Genomic DNA, 17,266 nt, shown 5'->3' on the forward strand with positions numbered 1-17,266 from the left:
TTCCCTGTGGTGCGTATAGACACCGTTCTGGTCCCTGTTTTCTCCACAGTGCGGTTCACGGGGATATCAAAGGTGAGGGGAACCTCGTCCATGTTGGTGATGTGCTCTGGCTGGATCTTCTTTTCAGTGATCTTGTTTTTGCAGTATGCGCGGAAAATGACCAACTTTTCTTCGTAATCTTTTGGCAGTTGCGAGACGGTAGTTCGTGTGCGGATAGAGAGATTACGTCTTTTCATAAAACGAAAGCACCAAGAAGGACCGCCTCGAAAGTCATTGATATTCATGTCCCGTGCTAACGCTGTTGCCTTCAGTCGAATAGAGACTGTAGAGACGCTTTTACCTGCTGCTCTCTGTTCAATAACCCACTGTTCAATTTTGTCCTCTAACTGTGGCCATCTCGCTTTGTTCCCACGGAAACTCTGTGTGGTCTTCTTTACTTGGCGCAGGTCATCTTCTTGCTTCCTCCACTTCCGTACCATTGATTCATTGATGTTGAATTCTCTCGCAGCTGCTCTATTCCCATGTTCTACTGCGTGACTGATAGCCTTGAGTTTGAAGTCCGCGTCGTAAGCGTGTCTTTTGACAGGTGCCATTTTGGGATCCTTATACACACACTGTAATATTATGGTGAAGCACAGTATGTATTACTCCGCGACGCTCCTGGCTACGGTAGCCGTAATGCTGCAAGCGGTGCGGCTTTGTAGTTTACCAAAGTCGTACTAAAACATTTTGACTTAACGCCGTGAGCGCCTTGTACCACACAAAATCTCTTAGACGTCAGTAAGCAAAACCAGAATCAATCCATATATACGGCGCTTCGGATTATAAGGCGCACTGTCGTTTTTTGAGAAAATTAAAGGCTTTTAAGTGCGCCCTATAGTGCAAAAAATACAGTAATAGAAAAATAATGTATGTGTCCTCCCACCTTCTTGCTGAGGCCTTGGTTCTCCCTGTTTCGTTCCTGGGTGTGAAGCTGCTGCTCTTGCAGGAGGTGGTTCTCCTCTTTCAGTCCCTCTATGGAGGCCTGAAGCTCCCGGTTCTCCTTCTCCAGCTTCAACACCCGACTGGAAACACACTCGTTCAGCTCATCGACCAGCGACTTACGAGCTGCAGCAGAGATTTTTAAAAACAACAACTTTGGGTTGAATCAAATACGCAGAACAACAGGTCTGGACATGCAAACTAGAAGTAGGTATGACAGAATTGACCAGCCAAACGTACTGTCTGTGTTAGTGTTGTCATGGTTCTTGCTCAGCTGCTCCAGCTCCCAGCCCAGGTGAGCCGACTCGTTCATACTCTGTTTCTGTCCGATTTCCAGCAGCATGTTCTCCTCCACCAGCTCCTCCAACCGCCGACGTTCATTGTCCCTGTCCTGCTCAACACACAAACCACACCACACACAATTTAATGACGGCAATTTCGGCATTCTTTTTGGTCTGATATCTGGGGCTGGTAATGTGAAAAACTGCCTCATAAAACCATAGATAAAGAATGTTTTAAAAGCTTTTACAAATTAATAATAATAATAATTAATACGCCAATAATTGTCAGTTTCAGTTTTATGTGTAATAACATTATGGTTCATAAACTGTTGATAATGGCATCATACCATTTCCAGGTCGTGTGTTTTTGCCCGAAGTAAGAGGTTGTCTTTCTCCAGCGTGTGCAGTTTATCACAGCGCCCCCTGGAGGTGGAAAGCTGCTCCTCCAATAGCACCTTTGTCTCCATGAGGGTCAGGTTGTCCTCGCGAAGCTCCTGTATGACACAGACACAGACAGACAGACAGACACACACACACAGACACACAGACACACTTTATTGACAGCAGGGTGTTTCCTGTTGGGTGTGTGCCTATAGACACACTTGCAAACATTTAGGTGCACAAGTCTAGGTCAATTGGTGGCGAGTGTTTGAAATAACACTAACAGTGGAAGAAGTGAAAACACACCAACACCATCAAACGTGAAAATAATTCTTTCACAATGAACCTTCACAGATTCAATAGAAGACTCATCCAGACAGGAAAGCTGTATATGATGGTAATGGTATTATGCTGATGTGTAGCGTGAAGCGCTGTGTGTACCTCCATTCTGGTCTTGTAGAAGTGAACATCGTTGAGCTTCTCTTTACACCTGGTCAGTTCAGTCTCCAGTCGGTCGACCCGCGCCGCTCTTTCCCTCAGTGAGTCCACCTCGTCCCGGTACACTCGGACCGAACGAGCCTCACAAGACAGCGACTGGTTCTGAGCCACACACACAGACAAACACAGACACATAAACAAAACTGCTGCCAACCTACTCTATTGATGACCGTAATCTTGAATTGCATGTAACAGCAGTGATGGAACCAAAGGAACAACTGTAGACCAAATAATCTGATTCTTTCCATTTTTTTCCAAAACAGAAAACCTCTGCAAAACAATGTCATCTTTTTAGTTCACATGAACAAATTGACACACGTTAACACTTGTGGTATGTGCTTTGCTTGGTTGGAACCCAGGCAACTGTCATATCTATATGAATGGTTAACAAGCCAGAGCAGGGCTCCACAGCAACAGTTCAGATCATTTGTTAATCTTGAAAAAGGCCTGAGGGCCCAAACGTCATCAGAATAGAAGCAATGCATATAGAGCCTGAATGTGCAATGCTTTTTTTCTCCACCGTGCAACAGTTGCAGCACTTCAATAAAATATTCTACGTAGATTCGCAGGACCGGCACGGTTTGAGATGCCTTTATCCTTATTTGCAGTGAGAAGGCTAAAAGAAAATCAACCTCGCTCCGAAAAAGCATTATGGTGCTTTTTCACCACGAAGTATTCACAATCTGTACTAAACTGTTTAAAAAATTTTTTGTATTCACAAACCTCTTGTTTCTGTCTTTGTAACTCCTGATCCAGTCGCTCCACTTCATGTTTTGAATCCATCAGCTGCTCTGTCTTCTCCTCCCTGCACACACAGACACACAATCCTTAATTATGTTGTATATTCAGCCCCACGCCCTGGTAATGTCTCGAAAAGTTCATAGTAATTGAAGAGTTTGAAATCTTTCAGTAATTGTAATTGTAGAAAGTAGAAACACACAGTACACTCACTGTGAGTCTTTTATATAGCTATGGGAATGAATCGAGACAGAATATTCTGCAGAATGACTGAGTTGCTGTGTGTGGGAGTGGATAGTTTACCTGCAAATAGATAGGTCCCCCCCTATGTGATTACATTGCACATCTATCAGAACAAGACAACATAATAAGCAATGCTGCATATATAATGACTTGCAGCTGCTGCCGTATCACCACAGTTCAGCCACAGAAACCTCGGGGACTGTGTAACAGTGCGTAGTGAGCTGCTGCTTTAGCCATGCGGGGTCGGCACTATGAGTAGCACCTCTCCACGTTACAAGCGGTCTTGTGATCCACACTTACAGTTCTTGTCTGTATCTGCGGAGCTTGGCTTTGGTGTCGGCGAGCTCCACGGACAGATGCTGCTTCTCCTCTTTGGTCAGCCCGGTCACAGCCGAGCCCCCCTTCATTACTCCCACTCCTCCAGAACTCTGCCCACAGTCTGGGCTGCTCATGCCCAGGTTCCTGCACCATTCTTGGGGCTGTTGACTGGACAAGTAGTCCCTCTCCTGGGTCAGATCCACAATCACCTGCAAGGAAGAAGTGTATTTTTTTCTAAATTCTCATTTCACTCTTGTTTTCCCATTGAAATGCTGATACGGGCAGACTTTTGCAGACTTGCTTTTCTAACCGACACAAATGTATGTAGTTGTGTGTTTAAGGGGGAAATCCTCTGAGACAGACTGTGAGAACCCCACAACCCACAAGCAGGTTTTTTTTTTATTACACAATTAATAAAATATATATATAAAATAAACTGAATTGAAATTGAATCGTGAGTCATTACCTCACTGGCTTTGTCTCTCTGGTCGATCAGTTGCTGCAGCGATGCCGCCATGTTGCGGGACAGAGGCTCCAGCTCATCCTGTGCCAGCTGCAACTCGTCCTCCAGCCAGGACAGGTCCAGGACGTTCAGCTGGTTGTGGGTCACCTGCAACAGATAGACCAAATCAAATTACAGGCTAAATACAGCAGTGCACATTTATATTATTGGTCAAAAAATTAAAAATAATAAAACAAATTTAGTAAATATTTTCTCCCACACTCATAACTGCTGTAATTTGGCTTGACTTTTTCTCGAGATCTTAAAAGGTTGTGTGAGTTTGAACAATGTTTGTCCACACAGCGACTAATGGAAGACTCTTCAACATGTCTTTGAAACAGCTGGTTGACCAGGCACTTCTCCATCCACGATGAAGACCAACAAATAAGTGACCTGAACCTTGAGTTAAAAGGGAAATGCTCATTTCCTGTTCATGCTCGTATTTTAGGTTTCTCCTAGAATATGTTTACATGCTTCAGTAAAAAAAAAAAAATTAAAAAAAATGTATCCCTCAGTGTCTGTCTGATTGTTTCTATGTATCCCCCTCTGTCTAAGATCAAACATGCGTTTCTTTGAGTCAACATTATGCTCGTCCTTAGAACGAATGTTCGGGGATGAATCCAGTTGGGAAAAGCCGCACAACAATTCAATTCAGTTTTCAATTCAGTTTATTTGTATAGCCCAATTTCACAAATTACAAATTTGTCTCGGAGTGCTTTACAATCTGTACACATAGACATCCCTGCCCCAAAACCTTGCATCGGACCAGGAAAAACTCCCAAATAACCCTTCAGGGGGAAAAAAAGGGAAGAAACCTTCAGGAGAGCAACAGAGGAGGATCCCTCTCCAGGATGGACAGGTGCAATAGATGTAATGTGTACGGAAGGATATATTTAGAGTTTAAATACATTCAATGAATGTGACAGAGTGTATGAATAGTTCATAGTAGGCATATTCCACGATGGAGACCTCCACGATCCATCAGGCAGATGGCGGTGGGGAGGAGGAGTGGGCGGAGTCTCAACAGTGGGCAACAAACACTTGAACTTGTGATCTGTGTTGATCGTGGTTCTATCACTGACCTCCTGGATGTGAGAGACGATGGCAGCTTGGGTCTCAATGTCCAGCAGCTTGATCTTCTCTATCATCTCCTCCTTACGCTCACACTGACACACACACACACACACACACACACACACACACACACACACACACACACACACACACACACACACACACACACACACACACACACACACACACACACACACACACACACACACACACACACACACACACACACACACACAAAAATAAAAACAGCAAACAACATTTTAATTAAAAAACTGTGCTCGTTGATGTTACTTTGTCGTCGAGCAGAACAGGATTATGGGAAATGCAGGATGTATGGTGAGGGATGCAAGTTTGCTTGACATTGACAACAAATTTTTGCACGTGGCTTTATCCACCTCTCTTTCCCTCCCTCCCTCCCTCTCTCTGTCTGTCTCTCCATTCATCGCTTCCTCGTGGCCTCTTTCCTGAAACCAGTAGAACCAGTATAGGTAGAGCAGTAGACAAAAGGAGGGAAGAGTGAAAGAAAGGGAGGAAGAAATTAGGAAGGCGGAAGCAATGCAGGGAGAAACCACGTGGAAAAGGAAAGCCAAAAAAACTAAAGAAAAAGCACTTTGGTGGATCCACGAGGTGGAGATGAGACAACAAAGAGCAGAACACACAGACAGAGAAACCACCTGCGCCCCGACCTCCCATGTGACTAGCCCCTCCTCTGTTACTACAGGGAGCCCAATTAATTCTTATCTTGCCATATCTGGCTGACTCTTAAATCAAAATGAATTTGAAAAGAATAGCTTCCAAAGTAGATTTTATAAATTTGACGTGTTACGTGTAACGTAATAAACTTATTTAATATGCAGTGACATGTCATTGTTTCATAAAGAATGGCCCTTAAAGCGACAAACTGCTCCGACCAGAACGCAACATATTCATTATACAGAATCGTAATACTGATGCTTATTAGTGTGTGTGTGTATATATACATATATATATATATATATTAGGGCTGTGAAACGATTAAAATTTTTAATCAAATTAATCACAGGTTTCTGTGGATTAATCATGATTAATCACATATTACCGATATTCTCGGTATATTTTTGTGAGAACATAAAGATTTATGACAAAAGACGGATATATACATTCATACACAGGGGTGCACATAACTCTTTCAGTGAGTACCGGGAGATGGTGTTTGGTACTCACTCCATATGTAGCGTCAGCTTTTGTGACGTTCACCTACGGGGGGGGGGGGGAGGGAGGTGCTAGTGAGAGTGAGTGTGCTCACCAGTGTGCGCGCATCGCGGCTGAGCGATGCGCGCGCCGGCATCGGAGCTCTGCCGCGCGCGAGCCGAGAAGAGTTGGTGACTGGGGCGGGGGGGTGCAAGTTACTTTTTTTCGGCCCGATGTGTGCGTACACGCCGGCATCGGAGCTCTAAGGCGCGCGAGACGGAGATCGGAGTAGTGTTAACGCGACACGTAGAGACAGAAATGACATGCTGCTGGAGAGACGACCAACAACAGACGTATTGGAAGCTCATTCTGCGCATGCGTTAAATGCGCTAAAATTTTTAAACTAATTTATCCTGTAATTTAATCATTCATAACGCGTTAACGCGTTATTTCTCACAGCACTAATATATATATATGTATACAGTGTGTATATATATATATGTATACAGTGTGTATCTATATTTATATATGTATACAGTGTGTATATATGTATACAGTGTGTATCTATGTATACAGTGTATGTATATATATATATACACACGCATACACACAGAGTAATAAGCATATATGTAAATATATATTTAAAAATAAATATATATATAAATATATACAAATAAATGTGTATATATATATATACATAAATATAAATATATATACATAAATATAAATAAACATATACAGGACTGTCTCAGAAAATTAGAATATTGTGATAAAGTTCTTTATTTTCTGTAATGCAATTAAAAAAACAAAAATGTTATGCATTCTGGATTCATTACAAATCAACTGAAATATTGCAAGCCTTTTATTCTTTTAATATTGCTGATTATGGCTTACAGCTTAAGAAAACTCTAAAATCCTAGCTCATACAATTTTAATATTTCCTCAGACCAAGTTAAAAAAAAGATTTATAACAGCTGAGTGTTTGTCAAGGCTCAGGAAACCCTTGCAGGTGTTTCGAGTTAATTAGACAATTCAAGTGATTTGTTTAATACCCTACTAGTATACTTTTTCATGATATTCTAATATTTAGAGATAGGATATTTGAGTTTTCTTAAGCTGTAAGCCATAATCAGCAATATTAAAAGAATAAAAGGCTTGCAATATTTCAGTTGATTTGTAATGAATCCAGAATGCATGACATTTTTGTTTTTTTAATTGCATTACAGAAAATAAAGAACTTCATCACAATATTCTAATTTTCTGAGACAGTCCTGTATATGAATATATATAATATATATATATATGAAAATAAATAAACCACTGATGGAGCTCCATGTGACTCCATTTTGATCCGGCCGTCCCAGCCTGCACCTCATCCACGCTGTGCTCAGACATGCAACACTAAATAGTCACAAACACACTTCCTGCCGAGAGACTGGGTGGTACTGTAAGCTGCTACGTTTGGGCGTGTGTGTGTGTGTGTGTGTGTGTGTTACCTGGACAGCACAGCCTAGTATCAGCAACAAAAGTATTTTCAGCTGCTCCATGCTCTTAGCTGGGGGAAACACAACAGAGACGCTGTAAGTCAGAATGCATGACAACAGAGCACTTCGACCACGACACAGCTGAATACAAATGAGAATAAGAAAAGTCAAGTCGAATAAAAGTTAAACAGCAAGTCTTTGAACTGAATGTTTGAAGGTTGGTGGTGACTGTCCCACAACTCAGGCAGTGTAACCTTTCACTGCTGACAGACTCTCCAGTGTTACTCCATTTAACAGCAACAGCACAGGTTGGAGAGCAGCAACCACGCAAACACCTTTGATCAGGTTCAACACGAGAAGTACATGTGTGCGTTTTCCTCTGTTGTTTTTTCTCGACGGGGGGACAGCTGGGCACATGGGTCCCTTCAAAGTGTCAGTGTGTAACTATGGTAACATCATGTGTTCAGAACAACACCTTTTCAACGGTTGGTTTTGAGTGTAGTTGCTGAAATGATGTTGCTGAAATGATAAACGCCTCTGTGTTGTCAAAGATAAAACTTCTACAATAGTATTTACCCTCATGAACGACAGAACTAACGTGAGAGAAAACGTGTGTATGAATATTTCAGGACCATTTGCCTCGGCTCAGAGGCTGTCCATACCATAATAACATTGCTTTAGGAGCAACACAACTGGAGCCTAGAGTTACCACCTTCTTGTAATCTTCTATTCTATAAGTTTTCTCCTAACTTTATAATATCAGAGAATAATTAAGGTTATTTTTTTATGTTTCCTGATACATTTGAGTTGTCTTAAAACAAATCAGTATCATTGTTTATTGTTGTAAGTCAGCATCAATTATTTTGACTTATGACTTTTTTTCTGTATGTTTCTAATTAAGTATGACTTAAATCTTGAAAACAAAAAAGCTAATTGCCAATCAATCTTGAAAAGGTTTTTTCTCTGAATGTGACTGTAGGTAAGAGCTGGGTTAGGGTGAGTGTGTGTTACCTGATATAGGATCCTTGGCGATGCAGAGAATGTTAGGAAGGGGCATGACTATTAGCTGCTGTAAGGTCTCCTGCAGAAGAGAAGATGAGGATGGGAGTGGGGGTTGTTCGGACACAGAACAAACAAACAAACAAAATACATTAGCAAATTCATGGTCTTAATTTAAAAAGCAGAGTTACTGACAAAACTGTCCACCGGACGCCAACCAGGGGCAACAAAAGCATTGGGATGGATCCTTGACACAGAAGCTAAAAACACATTTGAAGAAAGAGTAATCCGATCATGACTTTTTGGGGCGAATTTGTTTTTGTACAAGCAGCAACTGAGAAAACGGTGCTGAGAGCCACTGAGGCGGAGTCAATCCCCACAGACATATGTTAACCTGCCCAACTTTACAACAGAGAGGTACACGTTTACATTACAGCCTGGCTGAATTGATAATTTTACATAAAACATAGCAAGCGTAGACAAAGTGTTTTGATATGTGTGTCTTAATCACCTTCATCATGTCTGTCATTTATTTATTGCAATTATCTAGTAGCTTGTTAGCTAAATTAGATTCCTAAACATCAGTGATGAACACAATTGCCAACACAAGTCATGAAAATGCTAAACTGTAGGCTCTAAATATTAAACTATTAATTTAAACAAAATTCTCTGATGTGTGGCTCAAATATGATATGATATGATATGATATAAGTGGAAAGGAATCAAAGTCCAGCCACCAACTGACCCAGACTTGTGCACCTACATGTTTGCAAGTGGGAGTGTGTGTATAGGCACACAGCCAACAGGAAACGCCCTGCTGTCAATAAAGGGTGTGTGTGTGTGTGTGCCTGTCAGGAAAGAAACAGCCCTCTAGGAGGGAATACTTTCCATTCCAGAATATCCTCTCTGTCCACCAAAACACACCCAATCGTCCAGACGGGAAGAGAGATGAAAACACCGTCACTTTTTTTGTCTTGTAAACTCTCAGAGGTGCAGCGTCTTTTTCAAAATATGTGATTTGACAATCACAGCAAGTTATTTTGGAATGAAGAAACATGTCTGTGGAATAAGGTCATATAGGAAGAATGCAAGTGTGTGTCTACAGAAAGGAAACATGGGAGGAGAAATGCTGATGACCCCTGGTGAAGTAGAAGGGAAGTGTGTGTGTGTGTGTGCGTGTTATATCTGGGTGTTGTGGGATGAGGGAAGTGACTGTCAGCAGGGAGGTGCTGGCTGGAATAATACACGCAAAAGCACACTCCTGCACACTCGCACGCACAATTAACATGCGTGTTAATGCCTTTTCCATGGTTATTATGGACTGGAAAACTCCATCTGCATTCGGTAATGTGCCAGTGTACATTTGTTCACAGTCACAACTTTATGATCAGAGATGCAGCGCTCTCCTCTGGAGTGTCATCTGCTCACCGGGACATAACATAAATCCACTATCAGCTTACACCTCGGTTACAGTGGACAGGTATACCTGCAGATACTGTTGCACCTGCCCATACACCAGGAGGTAATGAGAGGCCCTGCATCTGTCTCCATCTGTGTGTGTCACACACACACACACACACACACACACACACACACACACACACACACACACACACACACACACACACACACACACACACACACACACACACACACACACACACACACACACACACACACACACACACACACACACACACACTAAAACATGCAGGCTGGCTACCAGATGTCTTTAAAGGCACGGCGGGGCTGAAACACACCGTCAGTCTTTTGGTTTGCTTCATGGTCAACGACAACCGTTGACTAAACTAAATACACTCGCATGGAGCGAGTGAGGCGATACCGTGCATTACTTGTTTTTGGTTTTTTCGATCCATCGCTGTGCTTGACTGATACGGTTTGAAAACATATCTGCTGACAGTGAATGAGCAACGATAATGTGCATATTTTCGGAAGTAGAAGTACACGATGTAAGTAGTAGTAGATATTTCTCATATCTAAACGTCATAATAAATCTATAAGTATTTGGGGTCCTTTCAGCCAGGTCCGCCGGCACAGGTCAAGTACCTTAAGGTGCCTCGGGTTCATCATTTATAACCGTTGCGTCTACACAAACAAGAGGCCCACGCAAACGTTGTGATCTATAAAATAACTAAACTGGAGAATATTCACACCTGTTTGGAAACATTATGGAGGAATGTGATACAGATTTAATTTCCCTTGCTTACTTATAGATGCTCTTTATCAACAATATTCAAATGAGCAGTGTTATGTGTGCTTGTGCTAGTTAGCCACGACTATGCCATAAACACTTTATAATTGTGAAAGAAATCACTTTTATCAGTACTGGACCCTGGAGCGTAGACTAGAGGACACTCACTCTCACCCACAGACACTTTGACTTCTAATTCCAAAAATAGATGATTCTTGTTCTTCCTCTCTGTAGTTGCCCATGATTCCCCATGAAGTTGACAGTTGATCAGCAGGCTCATGTCAGGCTGATGTCTATGCATCAACATCCTTGAGGTGCACTGACCATATTGGGTTGGATGTGGGCGTTTAGCAGACTGGACATGAGGCCTATGCACGGGCACACATTTCCAAGTTGATTTGGGGTTTATTAAAAGAAATTGGCAGGCGTACACAAGGTTTTACAGATCTAAAGTGGTTGAGCACAGAACCAAGCGGCTCATTTTTTTGTTAGCCGCCACCATGTTATTGATCTGGGATTAGAAATGTGAGCCCAGTGTTAGTAGTCCATGGATGTGTGCGTGTCTAAATGGGTCATGTAGCAGGCTCTATTGATCTATTGATGTCAGTTTTTAAGTGTTAGATCCTGATGTTGCTGCAGGAGCATATCGATAGATCTGAGCTATCATCGCACGCATGCACACACACACACACACACAAGTTAGACCTGCCATTCAGACTATTTTTTGTTCTAAAGACAGTAAACTATCAACAAATCTAATTTGTTATTGTACAGGATTAAAAAAAAAAAAAATTCAGGAAATAAAATATTGTGTTTTTATTCATTAAAACACATTAGGTCATCAGTAGTTTTCATGGTGTATTTTAAGCTTAGTGATATAATTGCTATAATTCATCGCTAATGTCTATTTATTTTGTTTTGAAAACATCTCCTTAAACATCTGGATTTATTCAAGTTTCTCACCAACACTACATTTTACGAGATTACATGTTACATCGTGATAACGTTAGAATTTACGTTCCAACACCGGCGTCATAATGGAACCTTCGTTTGTTGGCCGTTAGCGGTGCCGCCACCGTCCTGCCCATTTAAACACCGATTGGTTGTTTACAATGTAACATAATCACAATTCTGCAGCTCGGGAAGCATAAATGCAGATGTCCTGCTCGCGTATTTGACTGAATAATGACAAATATCGACCATCAGTAAAACTGTATATCACACTGTGATGGTTAACGTTAAACTGTAATTAATCAGCGGTCCTGTATTCATTCATTCCTGTATTACTTCATTATTCTATTCCTGTATTACTTTATCCCTCTATTCCTGTATTCCTTGGCCACCGGCCTTGTGTGCCATCTGATTTAACTGACAGCTTCTGTAAGTGGGTCCCAAGATGAACGTGTGAATGCTTTGATATGCAGGGGAACATAACTAGCAGCGTCTGTACAAAGTGATTGGCAGTTACGAGAGTTGCATGGACGTACGGTTCACGGTTCTGCTGGTCAACGGGTAAGTGTTTCGAGGGGCCGACAGACAGAAATAGGGAAACGAGTGAAGGCTCATTCCTTCTTCCATCGTTACTCCTCGTCTGTCCCCTTCTGTGAGGCGTTTTGTTTTCTGTTGACAAAAGGAACATTAGCATTCTGTCTCTCAGCCCTCAGTTGTTCCCTTCTACCAGTCTACATGGGCACACACTCACACCGCAATCAGGAGACAAGGGCCCGTCGACGTTGGCCTTTATCAGTCGACCATCACTCCTCAATACTCAAACATCTTCCTTCAGAATAAACAGTACGATTCTCTGATTATCAGAAAGCAAATAAACAAGATGATCGACCATTTAAATTCTTTCTGTCAAAAATATATTCATGCGTGTCTGAGACACCTTTGAAACCTTTATGTTGCCTATGATTTTCTTTCAACTCAAATATTACATCATTTTTGCCATTTGTTTATGATCACAGGACTACAAAACAAGGTCATGTGAAGCTGTGAAGACTGTAACCTTTTCTTTGGAAGCCCCTGGTCAGGAGTTGATGCTGCTTTCGCTCTTCTCCTCTGTATCTGCTGCCTGGGGCCGTGTACGAGGGCTCCACTTCACCAGAATCAACCACTAGTTCATCAGAACTGATCCAAAATGAAAACTGGCCGTTAAAAAGTACAATATTTTAATCTGAATTAAGATTCAAGGGCAACTATTTGTCAGTTGTTAGCAGGTCCGTATTTCAATCAGAGGATCGGCGGTTCGATCCCAGCCCATGGCCTGCCCTTGAGCAAGACACCTAACCCTGTATTTCTCTCTGTAGCTGTGTCTACGGTGTATGATTGCTTTGAAAAAAAGCATCAGCCAAATGAAATGTAATTTAATTTAAGAACCAAATAAAAATCACCGTATATGCATTTATTCATTTTTTAATGTGATATCTGTGTCTCCAGGAGTGATGGTGGTCCAATTAGGGAACCACTATCCGTGCCACCGTGCCGCTGGGTGACAACTTGGGAGACGACCTGTCAGTAGCGAGCCGGGCTCAGCCGGCACGAGCTCTAGCAGCCTCGGTTCCAGGTCCTTTCTGTGTGGAGTTTGCATGTTCTCCTCGTGCCTGCGTGGGTTTCCTCCGGGTACTCCGGTTTCCCCCACCATCATAAAGACATGCACCGCAGCCTCACCCCGGTTGTATGGATGTGAATGAATGTTGGTGGTGGTCGGAGGGGCCGTAGGCGCTGATTGGCTGCCACGCTTCCGTCAGTCTGCCCCAGGGCAGCTGTGGCTACTGATGTAGCTTACCACAACCGGGATGACTGTGTGTGTGTGTGTGTGTGTGACTACTGGACTCTGCACTCTGTAAAGTGACTTCGGGTGACTTGAGAAGCGCTATAAAAAATAAATGATTATTATTATTATTATTAGAGTGACCGTCTGCTCTCCTCCCGCCTGCGTTTGAGGTTCTGAGCCATTTTAAACTATGAAATGCAGATGTGTTTTTAAAAAATCTGATAAAAAATATCATTAGTAACTACAGCACACTTTCATGTAGAAAATCAAGAAAATGTTCTGTGCCTCTGAATTGGATGTTTTTATTCTGTACTTTCTAACATAGCTCTCACTTATTTCATTTGCTTTGTCTGTTTTGAATGTGTGAGCCTTCTTGTTGAATGTCTTGTTAGTACTTGACAATGTCTAAGAATACTCACTATTCTCACTTTTAATTGTTTGGAGCACCCAATGAAAAGCGTAAATATTGTATAAACATTGGATATGTAATCTTATGTCTTTAGGTTTGTTTTGTGACATCTCGGTACTACAGATGAAAAATAGCCTCTCTGGCACATTTACAGAAATGTTTTTATTAATTTCCCTTATAATTTAAACCAAAGTAAGGCAGTCAAGTGATGAAAGCATCAGGTATTCATGAACATATCATTAAACTTGTAAGTCTTGTGTTCCGACTAGACACTTTCTTGTAGAAAATCCAGAAACTATGTATGCTTTAAGAATATTCACTTTTGGCCTCTGTTGATGCGTTTCATCAAAGTAAAGTAAGTAAAGTAAGTCAAATAATTTAGTGTATCACTTTAAAAACAGGTTTAGGTGTGTTTCTTTAAGTTAGAGCCAAATCTGTCGTAACCCCACAGTGCAACCTCACCCCTCCAGCACACACACACACACACGCACATTAAAACAGCAGTTAGTTAGTTAGAGTTAAACACATTTCACACACACCGACTAGACCAATCCATCTGGCCAGGGTGTGAGTGCGTACAAAGTAGGCCAGAGGATATGGAGCTAAAAAACATCCCATGTAGGCTCAGGGCTTTGTTCTGCCGTTCCCACGGTAACCAAGGAGGAGCAAAGTGAATGGGGGGGAAGGGGTGCGAGAAAAAGAGAGGAGGGCAGACCGCTGCTTAAGTTACTACATAACAATAAAACGTCTTTCACCGGAGCCGGAGCTTCACTCCTCTACATGCAGGAGCTGTCACGCTCAGACATTTTGTCAGAACTATAACAGACACTCGGCTGGAATGAGAGAAAATAAGTTCTGACACCATTCATGGCCGCAGTGGATTTTTTCTTTCATTTTGCAGCAACAGTAGAGCTACTTGTGTCAGAGCTTGAATAAGTACGTTCGCTAGAATTCCTCACACTCATGGAAGCTTCATTTTGAGGCATTAAAAGAGGTTGATTGTATTGCTTGCCATTGACAGCCTGCAAATATGTGTAGTCGGACCAACCTCTGGATAAAGCAGCCCTTTTTTTCCTCTAAACAATTAATTACTTTGTCATTTGGTTGTGTCACTGTCGCACTGTCTGTTTAAATTCTCTCTAGTGTGAAAATCGATCTTAGTACGAAGGAAGAATATTTTCCCTGGAGTTGTGTTCTTGGCTACATTGAATCATCGTGCAACTTGATGATTGGTTCTAAAGAAGTGAAGTGTCAACCAATTCAAAACCAGTTCCCTATACCATTTAACGGCAACGTGGCGGGCCTCCCTCAGCTCTGGTTGCTCATAGTGTGAACCCGCATAAGAGGATCATCCTGCCTCCGATTGGTTTCGGCTACGGTAGATTCTGGCAAAGTCACTTGAGCACTTCCAGAGGATCCAGAGGAACCGGATTATACTCACGGATTATCCGTCTCGTGCTCTAATGAAAATGTCAGCAAATATGACAAAGCGTTATTTTCAGAAGTCACTTATCGAAGAAAAAAAGGACAAACAGCCTCTAGGCGCAGTTTCTCGAGCCACTAGGATCCGCTACTTTGGAATTCTCCCTCTACAGTGATATTAAACATTGTAAACGGCAATCCTCACAGTTGAGAGTGGTGATTGTAACGTCATAAACTTTTTCCAGCGTTAAGAGTTAATAGCTTAGTATCCTCCAGAGTGTGTGATCTCAGGTTACTGTGATGTGTGCAATAGAGACGGAACAAAAGGGTCGTCGTCGTGGTCGTCACACACACACACTCAACACACGTTAACGTTGTGCTTTGTCACTGGGGAGACTGGGAGGAGTCACTGGATCAGTCTGTGTGTCTGCCGAGAAATCATCTAATTAGGAGAAAGCCAACACCTAGCCCCTTATAAACAGCTGGCTAGATACCCGTGTGTGTGTGTGTGCGTGTGTGTGTTCTTGTGGCTGATCCTAAACTAAGCGGTGTTCTGAGGCTCATAACTCATTGACTTAAGGTTATACTGTGAGGTGTGTGTGTGTTGAGGCCAGAGTGTACGACTGTAGTTAGAGATTAACCATCATGGACAGATTAACCCCACGCTGCCCAGAATGACCCACTTCACCACACACACACACGCACACACACACACACAGCAGCAGATGCGACTTTTGTTGTTGTATGATCTGCTTCAGAGACACATGACCAGTGTTGTACTGTATTGTGAGAGTGTGCCCGAGGAGACCACCTGTGTGTGAAGCAGCCCTCCTCAAGGGGATTTTATAATGATAATGCCAGGTCACATAATGAGCACCTTATTCATGTAAGAAATACACAAATGGCTATCAGATGTTTATATAAAAAAAAAGCTTTGTAAGCTTCCACTGAATTACAGAGAAAAATGTTTTGGCAATGATACACAGGTGTGTGTGTGTGTGTGTGTGTGTGTTGATGCCAGGCCCATGATGTAATGTGGCCAATCCCCTTTGAAGCTAATTGCAGCTCGTTACTCTGAGGCAGGAGCCGTGTGTCTGCTGTATCATAAATCAAGAGATATGGAGTTCAGATGCAGTTGATTTGGATGAGCTGTAGTCACGTCCTGTTGAGACACACACACACACGCACACACACATTATGAAACCCTTTCTAGATTATGTAAACGTTTGCCTGCTGCCAAAAAGCAAAAGATAAACTCTTTCTGAAAGTCATCATGTAAAAAGTCAAAGGAATAATAAGCTGTTGTGATAACTCACAAACCTGTCAGCAGTTTTAAAAAAGAAAGAAAAAGGTTTTAAATGTCCCGGGGAGTAGCGTTTGAAATGGTTAAGTTATACCAAAGAAACTAAATGCCTCACACTGAGCATTACATTATGAGATCTGATCATCTGACTGCACTGTGTTACTTCCTGTCCCCATCGAGCGCTGCAGAGCTCTGGCTGTCAAGCAAGCTCAATGGTGATCCATACGGATGTACCGAATCATCAATACACATCCCATGAATGACACACACACGCACACACACAAACACGTGTGTGCTTTAGGAATATGAATGTGTGTGTCTGCATGGCCCGGTTCCTTTTCCAAAACTTCCAAGCTGAAACGCACACATGACAAGGATGATGGCTAACAAGCAAAGTAAATCCCCTGAGGGGACAATAACAGCTGGATCTCCAGACAGACGTAGACTTAACCCAAGCAAGAGTTCAATAATATTG

The 17,266-nt window shown here is 42.2% G+C and overlaps 1 protein-coding gene across 3 annotated transcripts in view; it reads right to left on the minus strand.

The window, feature by feature from the left end:
• The window catches only part of ccdc88c (coiled-coil domain containing 88C), a 47,819-nt gene that overhangs the window by 20,676 nt on the left and 9,877 nt on the right, over positions 1-17,266 (minus strand). For all 3 annotated transcript variants that reach the window (XM_056426021.1, XM_056426020.1, XM_056426022.1), the window contains exons 4-13: positions 8,682-8,751; positions 7,683-7,741; positions 5,025-5,108; positions 3,907-4,050; positions 3,423-3,649; positions 2,865-2,946; positions 2,085-2,243; positions 1,610-1,756; positions 1,222-1,372; positions 926-1,107 (exon numbers count right to left, since the gene is read on the minus strand). In XM_056426021.1, coding sequence (XP_056281996.1) covers positions 926-1,107; positions 1,222-1,372; positions 1,610-1,756; positions 2,085-2,243; positions 2,865-2,946; positions 3,423-3,649; positions 3,907-4,050; positions 5,025-5,108; positions 7,683-7,741; positions 8,682-8,751 — 1,305 coding nt within the window. The remainder of the gene's footprint in view (positions 1-925; positions 1,108-1,221; positions 1,373-1,609; positions 1,757-2,084; positions 2,244-2,864; positions 2,947-3,422; positions 3,650-3,906; positions 4,051-5,024; positions 5,109-7,682; positions 7,742-8,681; positions 8,752-17,266) is intronic.

The sequence above is a fragment of the Pseudoliparis swirei genome, chromosome 11 (genome assembly GCF_029220125.1).
Source record: "Pseudoliparis swirei isolate HS2019 ecotype Mariana Trench chromosome 11, NWPU_hadal_v1, whole genome shotgun sequence".
NCBI lineage: Eukaryota > Metazoa > Chordata > Actinopteri > Perciformes > Liparidae > Pseudoliparis > Pseudoliparis swirei.